The sequence below is a fragment of the Oreochromis aureus genome, linkage group 1 (assembly GCF_013358895.1).
Source record: "Oreochromis aureus strain Israel breed Guangdong linkage group 1, ZZ_aureus, whole genome shotgun sequence".
Lineage (NCBI taxonomy): Eukaryota > Metazoa > Chordata > Actinopteri > Cichliformes > Cichlidae > Oreochromis > Oreochromis aureus.
The window spans coordinates 16950460-16968211 of NC_052942.1; the positions used below are offsets into that span (position 1 = coordinate 16950460).

Below are 17752 nucleotides of genomic sequence, written 5' to 3' on the forward strand. Positions count from 1 at the left end.
GAAAGAATGGTTCATTCTAAAGAGCTAACTGAATTAGTGTGGACCTGTAATAAGATGCCATTACTGCAGTGGAAGTATTTGAGAACAACAGAAACTCCATCACGATATGGCAGACCACATAAAGTTACATAGTGGGTTGCTAAGTGCCGAGGGGTTTAAAGTCACCATCACTCTGTTGACTCGGTGATTGCAGAGATCCGGACCTTCTCTTACATTAACATCAGCACAAACACTGCAGCGGGAGCTTCATGGTGTGGGTTTCCATGGCTGGACAGCTCCTGTAGGTGAAATATGTAGATAGCTGTCTTCCAGTTGTTGTATGGCATGTGTTGCATTTAGCACTATACATACCGGCTGAATTGGATTTGGCACATTGGAGTGCAGGTACCTGTTGACAAGGGAGATGCAAATCAGAGCTTTGGAAATCCACCAAAAATGTTTGAAACACTTGGGCTCTACATGCCTTGTACTTTGGGAAAACGTATTCTTCTATCCCCACAATACATATTTGTGTATCTGGAACACAAATGAGTATTATCACAGTATTGAAATATTGTGGCGTTATATCTTAGATGTAGATAACTATGCCCCATGTGTGTCATTATGAATAACTAATAACATAAAATGTTACCAGGTATGTGTCTTCACTAAGAAAGAAAAAGTTTCTTCTTTCTTTTTTTAGATAATTTTTGCACAGCACTTCTCCAAACACTGACGACATTCAGGCAGAGAGTGTGATTGAAGTTTTCTCATTTGGGATGTGGGAGGGGTGCCAGATGTTAGGAACCAATGAAACCCAAGTGCTGCCAGAGAATGCTAGATGAGCAGACAGAACAGAATATAAAATACTTTAATCATTTTAGAGTCTAGGCAGACAGCATGTGGAGTACAAAACAAGAATCTGTCTGTGACATAACACACACACATATATGCATATATATATAGATATATATATATATCTATATATATATGTATTTATTTATTATTGGGCTGAATTTCTGGCAAAGTGATTGTGGTGTTGAAAAAGAGGTCATGGGAGCCAGTGTATTCACAAAATGATGTAACATTTGGCTTTCAGTTGACTGAATCAATATGTGGCCCTTCAGAATGTATTTGGTATGCTGTCTCTTACAGTTTATGCATTTCCACAGGGTGATTTCCCTCAAAACTATTGTCAGAAGATTTGTTATAAATTAGTTATTCTGTTGAATTCAATTTTATTTATATAGTGCCAAATCACAATAACAATTAAGGCACTTAAAATTGTATGGAAATGGTCCCTACAATAATACAGAGAAACCTAAACATGCAGACCGCCCCATATGAGCAAGTACTTTGGTGACAGTGGAGAGGAAAAACTCCCCTTTAACAGGAAGAATCCTCCAGCAGAACTAGACTCAGGGAGCCATCTGCCCCCACCAGATGGGGATGAGGGGAGGGAGGCAAGACAAAAGACATGCTGTGGAAGAGACCAAGACATTAATAATAACTATAATTAAATGCAAAGTTGTACATAAAGAGAGTGTGAGTGAAAAGGGGTGAGAGAAGGGGAAATGCTCGGTGCATCATGGAAGCCTCCAGAAACCTAGGCCTATTGGACTGTAACTAGCCCTATAGGTTTAAATCTTTCCTTTCTGACTAAGTATAATCTTAAAAGTAGAGGTGTCTGTCTCCTGAATCCAAGCTGGGAGCTGGTTTCACAGAAGAGGGACCTGAAAGCTGAAGGCTCTGCCTCCCATTCTACTTTTAAATATCCTAGAAACCACAAGTAAGCCTGTAGTCTAAGAGCCAAGTGCTCTATTGGGGTGATATGGTACTATAAGGTGTTTATGATAAGATGGGGCCTGATTCAAGACCTTGTATGTGAGAAGGATTTTAAATTTGATTCTGAATTTAAAAGGAGCCAATAAAGAGAAGCCAATATAAGAGAAATATGCTTTCTCTTTCTAGTCCCTGTTAGTACTCTTGCTGCAGAATTTTGGATCAGCTTTTTCAGGGAGTTATCGTGGCGTTATTGTAGTGTGTTGTCACTGGAAAAAACAGCTAAACTGAACTTCATTATAGTACTGCCAGACTGTAATGTCTTCATCTTTGAGACTTAATCAACTCCAATATTTTGTTTTTCATCAAATTTCATTCATAACAGAAGTAGAGTAACCTAAAGAAGAGTAATGCTGCCTCTTTTTTGTCACCACCAAGGGTTTAGACATCTAAACACACTTTGGAGTTGTCAGTGAATAAGCAAAGAAATCGTAATAACAACAACAACAATTTGAGCTTCACAGCCATTTAATTGACCTGTGCATGCACTCAAATGAGCATATGTGCAGTTGTGAAAGAAAGGCCGCAAGCTTTTTTAAAATGAATTACTAAATAATTAAATAATACAATTTAGTTTCTGCTGCCATTTACTTAATGAAAGATAAACTGGGCATTATAATCAGCTGCTTCTCCAGTGAGTCTCCGATCTTGTATTTTCTTGTTGACCTCAGCGTAGTGGCTCCTGAACCAATTTTCCACATGCTTCTGGTCCTTTTTTTTGAGTGGTCCTGTAGCTCGTAGCTAATCTCCAGAACAGAAAAGAAACACTTTTGCCAGTTAAAGTCAGAGATGGTGGAGTAAACACGAGATGCAAACCTGTATTTTTCCGTGAGCTACCTGCTGAATAATACTGAGGATGGCAACACTGGTAACTGAACCAGCAAGAGGAAATGCAGACCGTGTTAGCAAAGTCTGAACTTGTCCATGAGTAAACCGACAAGAGATTGGGTCAGTCTCTTAAAAATAAAACCACAAAACCCAAAACACTGAGCGCCTGTTAACGTGCCTTTAATGTGACTTTAAAGACTATGAGTTTTGATCTGGAAAAATGAACATCCGAAAGTATGTATGTATGATTTAACAGACATGTTTAATAAAAAATGCAGTCTGTTCAGCTTTATTTGCTATATCCAAACTTTCCCTGACCTTCAGTTAGGACACACAGTCATGCTCCTTACATAAATTTTTGCATCGGCCCGATTGTTCTTGCTCTTGATAAGACTTCTTCAGGCGTTCTGGAAAGCTATTCCATTTTCTTTTTCAGGCCTCTGAGATCTTCAGAATGTCTAAAAGCTAAAAACATCAAACGGCCTTTGAAAGCTGACTTACCACCAGTATCCACTTTTCACTTATGTCTCCACAAGTGTCTTTCATATTTGTTTCAGGAAAGCCTCACAGTGCAGGTATCCTGGTTTCCTCTGTAATTCCTGCTTGAGATCATCTGATTGTTTTTCTTTGCTCTCTGCCTGAACTGTTGATGATGAAAAACTTGCATAGAGTTGCCACTGGGCTATGAATTTCAATAAAGCTCTTATCAAGACTTCTATAACCAAAATCCTACAGTACTGACTGGGTAGGGACCAATGTAGAATATAAGTCTTTTTTCCTCTCTGAAACTTTAGAGCATTTTTTCTGATCTACCTTGGCAGCAGTCTTTTTAAAAAAAAATAAAAAAATTTACATCTGTAAAGCCATCACTGTTTTTGTCAGCCTCTTTCCATCTAACCCTGACACGCTCTCATAGTAGTAAATGATGGTACAAGGCTATGTTTTAGTGCAGTCACTCTAAATATAATATAGACAAGTGGAGATGTATGCAGAAAATGTTTGTATATGGCATGAAGTTGGGAATTAAAAGCCCCTATTATTTTGTTTTTGTTTTTCTTTACCTTTTTTAAAACACTGCAGAAGTCATGCTGGGAATCAGACAGCTGGTCTTCTTCCCCCTTTTTCTTTCTCCTGTCAGGCTATTCTTTGTGATGTAGCCGTAGTATTGTGCAAACAATTAGAAGGGGATTCTGCTTCTTTTGATGCATTTGTGCCTCCATATTTTGAGAAATTATTAAAAAAAAAAACCCCACACAGATGGGCTTCTGTTAATAGATTTAGCTAAGGTGTTTGTTATAAGCTCAGCTATATTAATGTAGAAACCGGGATGGGGTTTACCTGTCATATTTTTGTGACAGGTGTAGATTACATTGAATAAATCAAAACAAACAAATGAAAAACAATAACTAATCTCCCATCTGTTTGGATTAACATTAAAATTGGTTATTTATTACAAAATGCCATTTATCAGTGTTCTTCAGAGACAAAACAGTAGATGGGAAAAAAATGTAATCATACAGACAACCTGCTTCTTTTCAAGATAAAGCATTTAGATAACAGCTTCCCGTTTTACCCTGCCACCTTGAGAATTTATGTACATATGATGCTGGGAGGCACGGAGCGTGGTGATTAGAGCAACAACTGTGAATGCTAATGTTCAGAGATGGAATTCAGGTTCAGACAAGAGGGAGGGGCAGTCCACAATTTAGCTCATGCCTCTGGTTCAATGGTATTCATTCTTAAAGCTGGAGTACCTTGGTTTGCAAGTGCTGGTAACCTGAGTGTGGAGAAGGAGACTACAGAAAGCCTTTGGTTCAGCGTTGTGTTTGTAATTCACACACGGTGTTTGGATCTGGGGAGACCAAAAGCCCGGGCCAGTATTCAACCTCTTTACAATTCTTCATCTTCTTTCAGCTGCACCCTTTAGTGGACTCAACAGTGGATTATCTGCCTTAATCTCACCCTCTCCTTAGCATCCTCCTCTGTCACACCAGTGCTCTGCATGTCCTCCTTAACTACATCCATGAAGCTTTTCTGTGGTCTTCATCTTTCGTCCTGCCTGGCAGCTCCTCATTTAGCATCATTTGTACAATCTGTCCACTATCCCTACTTTGCACATGCCCAAACCAGCTCAGCTTTGCCTCTCTGATGTACTCATTTCTAATCATATCGATCCTGGTCACTCTCAACAAAAACCTTAGCATCTTTAGCTCTGTCACCTCCACTTTGGCCTCCTCCCTTTTTGTTATGGCCACCGTCTCCAAGCCATACATCATAGCAGGCCACTACCATCTTGTAAACCTTCCCTTTTACTCTTGCTGCCTTCCTTCTGTCACAAAGACAGCCCTGACTCTTCACTTCTCCTTTATCTCTTTGCTTTGGATGGTTGACCTCAGGTATTTAAACTCATCTACCTTCACTTCCTCACCTCCTGGTACCCCCAGTGTTACATCCGCCTCTCTCTCTCATGCTGTTTTCAGCCTCCTTAAATTTTCCTGCCTCAAGTTCTCAGAATTATGATGCAGAGAGGGGCAGCAAAATATGAATCAAAGTCAAATTGGTAGTTTTATTGGAAGAGTTTCAATTTTCTGGAACCTCAATATTATATTAAAACTGTTAACCAGGTAAACACCACATTAAACAACATAATACTTCTTAATAACACTATTCTGTCTTATTTATATGAAACAAAACTATTACTGATATCTGATTCCAAACAGCTCTGCTGTAGAATAAAGTTAGAATATGTTCATTCATGTGAATCTCTTTGTAGAGTCACTCTTCATCACACTTTTTAAAGAATAGCTCCTTGAGTTCAGTGGTTGGAAAGAATTTGCCCTTTAGAAGGAAAATAAATCCATATTATACGTCGGTCCTAAGCTTTCAATATTACTCTGTAATCACAGGCAACATTCTGTTGGATCAAAGGTACATTTGCCATAAGATGTGTCTAAAATCAGCCTTCACATAAAGAGCAGCAAGAAAATGTTTATTTTTCCGTGAAGTTTTTCTTTGCATTAATTTGATAGTTGGCTAAATTGGAGAAAATAAATCCACTACGGGTGTGAAAGGAAGAAAGCGCTTAGACAGCAATCAAAATAGAACCTAAAATAATGAACAGTTTCGTCATTGTCTTTGCTAGTTTTACACAGTCACGTTCTTGTGTCATGTGCATATGTGTTAGCAGTGTTACCATCTGCCTTTTGTCTTTATAAGGTCAGATCCACATCATTGTTCCAGTAGGCATTTGGGTATTGCGCATTAATGAAATATAATTTAATGATTAACTGATTAGTATTTCTGGTGCAGACCAGATTTGTTTAATTAATAATCATATATGTGTCTAATAAAATACATACATTCTTATACAGAAGGCTGACATGGAAATGAAGGGAAGTGGGCATGGAAAAAAGTTTCTCAGTAAAGTTTTCGTCCATCGGAGATGCTTACGTCTGCTGTGGTATTGATTGGTATTCTGAAAATCTGCTGAAGAGAGAGAAGATTTTCTCTCATTTGGTGTTTTTTCTCATGATTGGAGAAAGCACTGTGTGACATGTCAGTCCTAAATCTCCTGTTTGGGTAGAAATCATTTTCACACATGAACATTGGACAATGGTGGGACAATCAATCACACCGTCTGCCTCTTTTCACTTGTAGCCAAATGTATAAAAGTGACTGGATCCACTCTCTGTGGGTTTCAGTGGGCCAGGCTTTCCCTTTATTTTGTGTTTAAAGCTTTTACTGTGTTAATGTATTTCAGACACAGCAGAGGATAACAGTGTATGCATGTGCAACCTTTTTATTTAATTATTTTTTTACAGTATCTTGTTTACCTCTATTGCCTTTCTCTTCAACACAAAGTACTGAGTTCTGTTTTTCTGTCTGGTGGATGAGAATAAAATTGTTGTCAGTTGTCAGTCTGGCACTATTGTGATATCGATTTCATGTTTGTTATTTCAGCTGGGTGCAAAACTTTGGGCATGAAGGTCTTGGACTGCTGCTAGACATTTTGGAGAGGTTGCTATTCAAGAAACAGTAAGTTTATGCATTCATGTTCAAACTCTTTCCTGTCTCACTAATTATTTAATTCTTTTAAGTGTTTAATAGCAAACAGTAACCTATTGCTCTCTTGTTTCAATAGCCAAGAGAAAATTGACAAAAAGAACCAACATAAAGTTATCCAGTGTCTCAAAGCCTTCATGAACAACAAGGTATTGACAATAACTTATTTTATTTCATTTTATTATTTCAGTTATTTTGTTTGATTGATATTTGCTGGTTATAAAAAGTATGTTTCTTTAGATCAGGTTTCTTTAAACTAATCTAAATCATATATTATGATTCTACACTGACACTATAGTTTTTGAAACATGACCTTTTGAGCTGTAATGTTCATATCACAGAAATAGTTTATATGGAAACTTAAAAATGCATAAAAAATACAAAAGACTGTGACAGGGGTGTAAAATTGGAAGAGGTCATTGGCTGTCTGACTTTGCTACTTTTGGAGCTCTTTGCTCTGCACTCATGAGTCAGCCACACCCATCTTAGATCTTTACCTCCATTTTTACCTCAGCTCTACCCCCTATAAGATTTGTAAGTGTATCTTGGACAGGTGTGGCTCTGTAGCAAAATCGACCCACAGACAGACATATAGACATCTGCCAGCAATATAAAAATGTCCGATAAAACTTAGGATTGAGGCATAATCATGATGTGATCATATTGTGATTAAAAAGATCCCTTTTAAGATCAGTAGATGGTCTTACTGATCTATGTCCCAGGCCAAAGCACTTTAAAATGTTTACTTCTCAAGTACTAATAATTCATAATGCTTCAGCTGTTTTTCTTAATAGTTTGTCAGTAGCTGCAGAGAGGATAAGAACAACAAGAGCAACTTTCCATGTAGAGCTAAAACCCTATGGAGAATGTGTGTAAAATGTGCTGCAAGGTCTGATATAATCCTGCTTCTCAATAAGTGCCAGGCGCCAGCAAAAACCCATAGGCCTCTGTGTTAGCCCAGACCTTTCTGCGGCTAAAGAGGCGTCTTGGGGTGTGAGGTAACCACAATGCCAAGAAGACAGGTGTTCTCTGCCAGCTGTCCCTACAGCCTTTTCTTCTTCCGCCTTTGTCTGATTTTTCTGTCATCTGTCACCAGTGGCATAATAATGTAATACTAAAAGTTACCACACTGTGAAATTGCCCTTTGACAAAATAACTATAATAAGAAAACCTTTCTCCCCAGTAAATTGTAGATTTATTGGAGAGATTGTGTTACAAAGTCACTTTAAGTTTCTGTGTTTGTGGATGCAATTAGATATCAAGTTTGACATGTAGGATACAGTTTTTTGTTTGTTTTTTTTTTTTTTTTTAAAGGAAAAAAAAGGGCATGTTACTCTTTTGGCTTCAGTCATATATTCGATCATTTAGATACATTTGAAGTACACGAAAATATATGATGAGCTTAACTTTACTTTTGTTGTTTAATGTGGATTTGTATTTTAGTTGACAAAAATGGGGTAAATTGCAGCATGTCTGAGTAATAATGTTTTGATTCCATTACAGTATGGCTTGGATCGAATTCTGGGGGAGGAGAAAAGTCTTGCTTTACTGGCAAGAGCCATTGATCCCAACCAGTCTGCAATGATGACTGATGTGGTAAAGCTGTTGTCGGCCATCTGCATTGTAGGAGAAGAGAACACGTATGTCCTTGATTCTCTCAACATTTCTGTCTGACTGATTTTTTTCCTAATGTTAAAGCACAATGTTTTTCCATTAGATTAGGCTATACTTAAATAGTAAAGTGGATAACTATCATGTCTTTATTATCAGTTTAAATCATACTGGCACACAGTAATAAATGGTGCTAAAATGTCATAAAACGGCCCAAACTTAACAGAGCAGTAAGAGAAAGACTGCACTGTAATTTACCTTATAATTCAGTCACTCGCGCACTCCAAGGAACCTTGGATACAATATAGGAAAGAGCGTATGGTTAAATCCCTAAAAATGAATGCATTGCTTCATTTTTTTTCTCTCAAACTGTTCAGTCATGCATTTTATGTTCTCATTTAGTTTGGAGAAGGTCCTTGAAGCCATCACCACAGCGGGGGAATGGCGAGGTATTGAGAGGTTCAGTCCCATTGTGCAAGGACTACGAGATCGCTCAGTTCAATTACAAGTGAGTGCAAAATACTTTTACACCATCTGACACCTTGTTTTCCACAGATTTTACTGATATTACATACAGAATAACTGTGAAAACGTGACCATGTCAATAGATCACAGCCAGTCAAAGGTCCCTCAGTTACTTAAACATACACTGTAAGGTTGGATAAAATTCCTGTTTTGTTGTTTTGTCATATTTTTTATTTGCACCTCATTTTCAGTCAAGCAAGTGCAAATCACAGATCCAGTCGCAGTAACACCTTAAAAAGGCAGCTAGACATTTCTCACCTTTTAGTTTATGTAAAATGCTTGTATTTTAATGTTATTTAGAATTGGTTAATTGTTATGGGGAAAATATGGCTGCTGTATTCATGTGGGTGAAATGTCCAAAGTGGCATGCTCCAATTAAAGGCAGTGTCATTGTTCATTTGCATTAACAATGTGTGTGTTGTTGTAATTTGGTGCTCTATAAATCAAGTTGAATTGAATTAAATTCTTGGTGAATCAGTTACAGTAAATAAACACCAATGCTACATAAAGTCAATTTTAAATGTGAACATCATCATTAAACAAACATCTCATGCTATATAATTTGTTTTCCGAGGCAAATAGACCTACATGTTGCGCAGCAATAATACAAGAAACACCGCTTGCAAGCGCAACATCATGAGAATTTAAAAAAAAAAAAAGTCAGTTCATTCAGTTTCACATGAACTCGTCAGTGCCAGATGCTTCACTTTAATGATCACTTTCAGACTAGACATGCCAGAAATTAAAATTCAACCCACTAATTCATCTGCACCATTTGTTTTGAATAAACATCAACTTAAAATCTACAGACAGCTGGGCAGGCTGAGTAAAGAACAGTCCCTATACCAGTTAACAAGTTAACGAGAAACATAAAAGCAAGCAGTAGAAGAACATGCTTATTTAATCAATATATAAGTCCTTTTTCATGTCCTGCCTTAAACAAAAAGACTAACATATAAAAACTGACCATTTTATTATTGTGTGTATTCCCTCTACACATTTTCGATTTAGATAAAATCTTTTGGATCTTTACTCTCCAAGCTGATATACACACTTAAAACATTGCATATAAACTGTTTCAAACAGCGCAGGTTTGCATGTTAAAATGTAATAATTTAAATTGTGGAAACTTCTTGTCCCTTTAAAACATTTATATAGTGTGACTGTTAAACAGAACTCCCCATAACATGAGCAATAACTGAGGCACACATGATGAAGCTTAAATCATCTTTTTCAAATTATTGGAATAAGAATTTGGTTTTTGTTTGTAGTACCTTCTGATAGGTACCAAATAGCATTCACATTCAGTCTGCTGTATAATTACCTTTGACCAGTTCTCACCCCCCCCAAAAAAGAAAAAAAAAGTAGTAGTAAGGAATCAATAGTTGGTGAGGGAAGGGTAGACACTGGAATTTAAAATGAGGCATTTATAGAAAGGAAGTGGGGAAAAATAACAACCAGGATTTTTTTTCAGTGCACTAGAAGGTAGAATTTACTTTACACAAGGATATTAAATACACAGAACTCATCTGTGGCCAAACAAACATTGCCCTTTGTACTTTGTTGTGTTTTATTGATGCTTTGTTATTACCTCGACTGTCTAATAGACAGCACAAATCCCCTTTAACCCCATGCATTATTAAAGCATAGATACTTTTATCCTAAGCATTGAAATGTGTGGCTACAGGCTTTCTGTTCTACTTTGGTACTTTTATTCATAGTGTCAGCCTAGGGAACGTTTTTTAAACCATAAATACTAAAATTGAGGATACCAGTATTGTTTCTTAATACTCGTATCTCAATGTCTTCATATTTGTCTTATTTGTTATCTCAAATATAAAGCTGAGGTAATGTACGAGGTGTGATAAGTGTTCCATGACTTCCCATTTAGAGTAAAAACTACATGATTTAATTATAACCACTAGGCCTTTCATCGCTTTATGCAGTGATACACTTTTCCCGGAGCTCCTGCTGTATTTGTTATGCTCCTTGGAAATGGCATTCTGTAAGTGCCATATGCAGCTTGTGCTATGTCAACAGATGACCCTTCAGCTTGAACTTTACTAAAATCCACAAAGCCAAATCTGGCACTCAGTGTGGGTGGGCACCTGTGATTGTGTTGGTGTGGCCCAAAAAAAATCCAGTGTGTCTGTTGTTAAAATGGGGCATCCAGCTGCGTTGGCATCTTCCTCAGACGCATCAGGGGTGTTGCAGTTGAACTATAGTCAAACAGTTGCAAGTCTGACAATGGCTGACAAACTCATACTGCACAAGCAACAATGTTCCTGTGGTGGACTGCTGTGCTTTTTTTTTTTTTTTTTTTTGGTCCTGGAGACTTTGGGCCCTTCTATGGTGCAGATTTGCTGTTTCTTTTTCTTAGCTTACCTTTGGTACCTCAGCTGTACACACAAGTTTTTGATGATACCAATTAACAGATATACATTTATATTCCTAAAATCTATGATAAGCTGCAGTCAAATCACATAAGTCATATAACAGCAGAGAATCTGTGTTGTGATGTTTGACTCATAAATTAAGATGAAAAGGATTGAAGTGACCTTCTTCCCCCTCCTTTTATTTATTTATTTAGTTTTTGGGCGTTTCTCTTGCAAGTTCAGACTAAATTGAAAACCAGTAAATGTGGAAAGTAGGAAATCACCCATATAATTATTGATCTTTACAGTAACAGTGGTGCTGACTTATTGGCAGGCAATACAAAGGTGCTGTGATACTTTGTAACATCGGTAGCATTACAATATTAAAGAGGCTCTTTGGTGAAAGGTATTACTAAACCGGAGTACCAAAGATGAGAGTGTGCTATCAAATTAAACATCACCTGAATATCTAGCATTGCCATACTGTCTTTTCACACATGAATGGATTGCCATACTGGTCAATAATTGATTTTTCTGTTTATCTTTGCCTGGGTTGTTGAAGAGTCACACAATGCAGCTGTCCCTGCGTAATAAACCAAACTCAGAGGGGAGTGAAAAACGGCTTTCAAAACAGCAAGTTTGCCCTTAAATTGACAGTTGGTTAGTTGTGTGTGTATGTGTGTATATGGGGCTGCAGTTGTTACATTAATATTAAAATCAACCCCCACCCCCCAGTTGGTGACTGGAGAAAATAGACATGCATTAGTTATGGTCCTTTGCTTCCAAGGGACATGCCTCATTTAGAATGCATGCCAGCATGCTTTTCATCATCTTCTGGAAAAAAGTCTGTCATCTCTTTCTTTGGTTCTTTCTCTCACTCTGCTCTCTTCCCTTCTCTCACTCTCTCTTTGTTCTGTGTACCCCTATGTTGCAGGTGGCATGCATGCAGCTCATCAATGCACTAGTAACATCCCCTGATGAGCTGGACTTCAGGCTGCACATTAGAAATGAATTTATGCGCTGTGGCCTGAAAGAGATATTGCCGGTAAGCAAAACATAACCACCACACACAAACACACACAGACGAACACAATATAAACTCACACTCACCTTGCATTAATATTAAAATGAGTTGTCCACTTCAGTGAAATATCGTCGTTTTACTCCAGCAAATAATTCATGAAACACAGAGGAGAGTTTGCACATCCTCTGTCTGTGTGACAGCCAGAAACCAATAAAGTTTCTAGTGTCTCGGCTAATAATCTTCCTTCTGGCTTTTATACCATCTAGCTAACATGTTTAACTTTTGTAAGCAGTGTTGTTGTTGTTGCCAGCAAAATGAGAAAATAATAAATGAAAGTAAAACGCTGGTGCCCACACCTGTAAATAATCACAGTTAGGATGAGCTCCTCGTCTTTACTTGAGCTTAGTAAAGGATCTTGAGCTTTCCTCACTATTTAATTTTGCATAATTCTTTATGCACCTTCTTTTTGCACCTTGATCCTTATGTAGCAACTGCTAGTCATCAGGAATGAGGCCCTTGACATTCAGCTCAAGGTATTTGAGGAGCACAAAGAAGAGGACATGATGGAGTTCTCTCACAGACTGGAAGACATTAGGAGTGAGCTTGAATATCCTTGTCTTTATGATAAAAAGGTACATGCAATTTGGATTTATGATTCAGTGTTTGTGTCTTGTAATTGTGCCTAATTTTCTTATGAGACATTCGTGGGATCCAGTTAAGGTAAATTATTTCTGATGTTATGCAAAAAAAGTGTAAATTAGAGTCAAAACGCATATTTCTTTTATTTCATTACCTTCTTTTTTACGTGAAATTGCACTGTTGACATTGAAGTACAAATCCTTGACTCGCTGCACTGATGCGGGCGATGTATTCAGTATTGTGCAGAGCATGGTAAAGGACAGCAGTGCAGAGCCATATTTCATCTCTATACTGCAGCACCTCGTGCTTATACGAAATGACCACTTGATCAGGTAAAAATCAACACAAACACTCGCACACACACAGTTTAATGAATCAAGTAATGGTTTACTTCTCAGTTAAATGAATCAGCTAAATATGTTTCCTTATTTAGACTACATGTTTACTTGTATACTTAATTTGTCCTTAGTAGTTTGTATTTATATTTATTTGTTCACTAATCAGGTTTATTTGTTTGCCCTATTAGTTTTCTTAAGCAGAGTATAGTAATGTAATTTACAGTCTCCAGACTGTATTCTGACTGCATTTTCATGTCACATTTTACCTAAATGCACACACATCTAATGGTCTTAAGCAGTTTTGAACATTGTTAATGATGTACACTGTTGAAGAGCTTATGCTTTGTGGAGGTCTAGCTCTTGCTCCCTTAAACCCTCTCAATGACATTGGTTAACAAAGAGAATGCTTTCTCTTTCATCTCTAAGCCATCTACAGCAGCCATTGCTACAGAGCATTTCTCATCTCCTATTAATGGTGCTTTTCAAAGGCTTATTTTATGTTGGTTCTCTTGCTGTTGGGTGTGACTTAAACCTTGGCTTGATCAAAAGATGGAGCTTTAGTATGAAGAATACAAAATGCATCACCTGCCCAAAAACAACACCTTTCTGGTGCTCTTCTCTAGCTCTGTCTGATGATTATTATTTGTTTTATATACATTTTTTTATTGAAGCACCGGTGCTTCTATGACTGCCATTACTTTGTTAAACATCATTAACCATTCACAAATATTTCATACACTAAAAACATACACTGTTGCTCCCTGTGTTCAGGGATGTAACTGCATAGAGTACACAATTTTTGAAGCCATCTAAAAAAATGGTGAAAAGAGAGGAGAAAACCTAAAATCAATGATTTGTAAATCACTATATATAAAATTTAGAGTTGTACATAGTGCATCATGAACTGAAACGGAGAGAATGAGGTCCCCAATGTCTTTCAAGTGTTAGTTTGAGGAGTACTGTTCTGTTGTTTAACTAGCTGCCCACACAGTCTTTCACTGAGTGTTGAACCCTTGCCCATCTCTGCTTTTGAAAAGCTGCGTTTCTGTAGGATGTTGATTCTAATGAGCTGTGAAATGTTTTGCCAGGTATGTTAGCATGTGTTTTTAAACTAGGCAACTTTCCCAAGCCCAACTTTTTGTGTTGTTGTTGTTGTTTTTAAAAAAATGAAATTTATATTTTTTCAAACAAATAATATGGGAGATACTGTATTTGCATTATTTAAAAAAAACAACAACTAAGATTTAGATGATTTGAAAATGCTAGCTCTGTGATTTCTTATTTTGTTTTTATTTGTTTTTGAAGGGGTTACACTCTAAATTAAACTCTAAACTGTTCAGGCATGATACATCCAGGACAGGCTCTATTTACTTTAATTTTTAGTGATTACAATAAGAAAAGATATCCAATTGATGTCAGCTATAGCGTGAGATCAGCTATCTTATCAAGAACAGTCATTCTCAAACTGTGGTATGCGTACCACTGGTGGTGCGTGGGCTCCCTCTAGTGGCATGCGGGAAGTCTCCCAAAAGATTTTTAAGATTAAATAATATACCATGTTCTGATTGAGGGATTCTGAAAAATTAAAACATACAGCTCTGCTATTACTTCAGACATAAATATAGACCGAAAACTAAACAGTAGTTACGTTTGTAGGGTTACTGAAGTTAGGCTACTGGGTATATAATGATGCGCTACGTGATCGCTAGCTACACAGCCATAGTTAGCATAAAGGATGAGGACAAAAAGTTATTTTTTTATAATACTGTCACCATCTATACTTCAAATCAAGAATTTGATGTGTCTTTATTTTCATTTGTTCATTTGTCTGAGATATCCAACTTCAGCTCCTATTCTCTAATTTAATATAAAGGGAGAACATTACACATAACAACTAGCAGTTATGATAATTGACTTATGTTTTAAATTGCTCATCAGGAAAAAGTACTAAAAATTGACCATAAAAAAGTAATACATTGAATTTGTTTATATCTACAACACAGGAATTCACTGTAATCCAGCTTATAATTTAACATCAATATTGTGAGGACTGTTTAAAAATAGTAGCTTAATGAAATGAAAATATCTCCCTGTAGTTTAGTGGTTAAGGCTCCATTAGCCTATAGTGTTTCTGTTAAATATGTGTACTGGGTTTGCATAAGAAATTTGTCTACCTATGAACATCGTTGATTGTCTTTAATGGCAGATTAGGCATTACATGAATGTGGTCCCTCTGATGAACTGCACTGGTTTTAGTTATTGGAATTCTTTTTGTTAATGTTTTTGTCTGCTTATTCAGTGATTCCATCGTGTAGCTCATGTTTCGAATCATACGCTTGGTATTATGAGATGCAGTCTCTGCATTGTTTTAGGAAGAGGTGGAAACCAATATCCCTGATTAATCACCGTTTGTAAGTATCAAAGTATTAGTTAATGATTTGGTGTAGAAGGGATTAGGACTCTCAGCGGGATCATTGTAAGATAATGAGCAGATCAAACATTCACTTTATCTTTAACTCGCAGTAGCACTGTGCCTCCCAGCGTTGCATGTCATCTGTTGTTATATTATTTCCTTCTGCTTATTGAGGCTTGGCCCTGGTTATTTTGTGATCAGTGTGTCCAGCAGAGCCATATGAAACAGTTTAAATGCAATTACTCAGCGTTTGCTGATATTATCGTCAAAACAGTGCTTTTATTAAGGCGCTAGGTTTGAAGGAACCCAAAGGGTCTTGTAACAGGGACCTGTGTAACATTAGCATCTACCTCACTTTAGTAATTTACTGCCTCCACAATCAACACAGTTGATTCCCTGTCCTACAGAAAGCTTAAATATTGCTTCAGTGAATACCAAATTTGTGGTATATATGGACACATGCATATAAGCAAACACATTACCACCCTCCTAAAAGCAAAGGGAGGGGCAGAATTTTAAATAAATACAATTCTGATAAAATTTCTCTTTCCTCACAGTACTTCCATTTCCTGTTGGCATAGGTTTTTAATATTTGATATATTGCGAGACATCTGATACACCCCTATTAGTTTAATTATAAAATAAAAATCAGAAGGGGCCAAACCGGGAATTATGTAGCTATTCTCTGCATTAAGGTATCTGTGTGCATATTTTTTTTTCTCCAAGTTGAAAAATGTATAATTTCCATTAATTAGTGTTAATTACAGTAATTATATACTTGTGCATGTAAAGTGTACCATGTTGTGATTTTTTATTTTTTTATTTTTTTATTTTTTTTTTTTGTGAGTTGTTTTCAAATGTTACCTACTACTTGAAAAACAACAAGAAAAAAACAACTCAGTTATATGCTAAAATGCTAATTAGTTTAGAGCCGTCTGTTAGTATATTAAACTATCTCTGATATAATACAGTAACTGTAAAAGATGTTGGGCACATTTCCCTTATCTTTTTGCTAGCCATGTTCGTCCTGCATACACTAAACAGATTAAAACTAACAAATACAATTAGGTGTTTTTGCAGTCCCAGGCCTTATTTAAAGTACAGCAGCAAGCGGAAAGCATTAGGCCTTGAGCACAGAGTGTCTTTGCTCAGTGTTTCTTGTGTGTAGCAATGCAGTGCATAAAATTTCAGCATTAAACAGAGATTATATTTTGTGTTAATAAATTGTAATCAATTTCCAACTAATAGCATTGCTAGCCTTAAAGCTCTGAAACAGCTGCGATAATCAAAAGAAGTCTTGCCAGCAAATTGTTGTATGAGTGGTGCAAAGTCACACAACATGAACATCTGACACCACAAGTCTGCAGAGGGAGATGGCAATTTTATTTAACTTGTCTGCTGTACTTTGAGTCATAAATGGTCACATTGTATTGTATTATTCAGACCATTAAGCATGTCATGAATAAAAGATGAAACGCCATTTTTACAATAAGGAAAGTTGGAAAAGACTGAAACACAGAAACGATTTCCTGTAATATGATATCCTGCGTAATGTTTGTAGAACTGCATATGCGGATACCTTGCAGCAACCTGATGTCATCTGCAGGTAACGTAGTGTAAACACAGTGGATAGCCATGCATAGTATTTGATGTCATTTAAACGCAGCTACCAGGAGTGACTTAAATTGTTAATTTTATTACAGCAGAGAAAAGTGAGTGTAAATTTTGTCACTAAGGTTCTTTGCCATTATCAGGCCACCATTGTGAAGAGCATTTTATTCTTAATGGTTTGCCTGGTTAAATAAAAGATTAAAATTGCTTGGAAGCCTGTGCCTGTGGCTCAAAGACAGTTGTATGTTTCTAACTATCTCTCTGTACTTTTTGTCTCATTTATCTTCGCTCGCAGGCCACAGTACTTTAAGATCATTGAGGAATGTGTTTCTCAAATTGTGCTCCACCGTAGTGGCACTGACCCAGATTTCAGTTATCGCAAGCGCCTCGATGTCGACTTTAGCCACCTATTAGGCAAGTTGCACAATTTTGGTAGCTTTTTTAAAATTACTTTTTTTTTTTTCCAGTAGAGCACTGATAATTTCTGACTAGTTGTTTTTTATTT

At 36.9% G+C, this 17752-nt stretch overlaps 1 protein-coding gene across 5 annotated transcripts in view; it reads left to right on the forward strand.

Annotated features, from left to right (window-relative positions):
* The window catches only part of LOC116312213 (protein diaphanous homolog 3), a 163534-nt gene that overhangs the window by 14526 nt on the left and 131256 nt on the right, over positions 1 to 17752 (forward strand). For all 5 annotated transcript variants that reach the window (XM_039609251.1, XM_039609274.1, XM_031729576.2 and 2 more), the window contains 8 exons: positions 6610 to 6684; positions 6791 to 6860; positions 8215 to 8351; positions 8725 to 8830; positions 12157 to 12267; positions 12735 to 12853; positions 13101 to 13217; positions 17543 to 17661. In XM_039609251.1, the coding sequence (XP_039465185.1) occupies positions 6610 to 6684; positions 6791 to 6860; positions 8215 to 8351; positions 8725 to 8830; positions 12157 to 12267; positions 12735 to 12853; positions 13101 to 13217; positions 17543 to 17661 (854 nt within the window). The remainder of the gene's footprint in view (positions 1 to 6609; positions 6685 to 6790; positions 6861 to 8214; positions 8352 to 8724; positions 8831 to 12156; positions 12268 to 12734; positions 12854 to 13100; positions 13218 to 17542; positions 17662 to 17752) is intronic.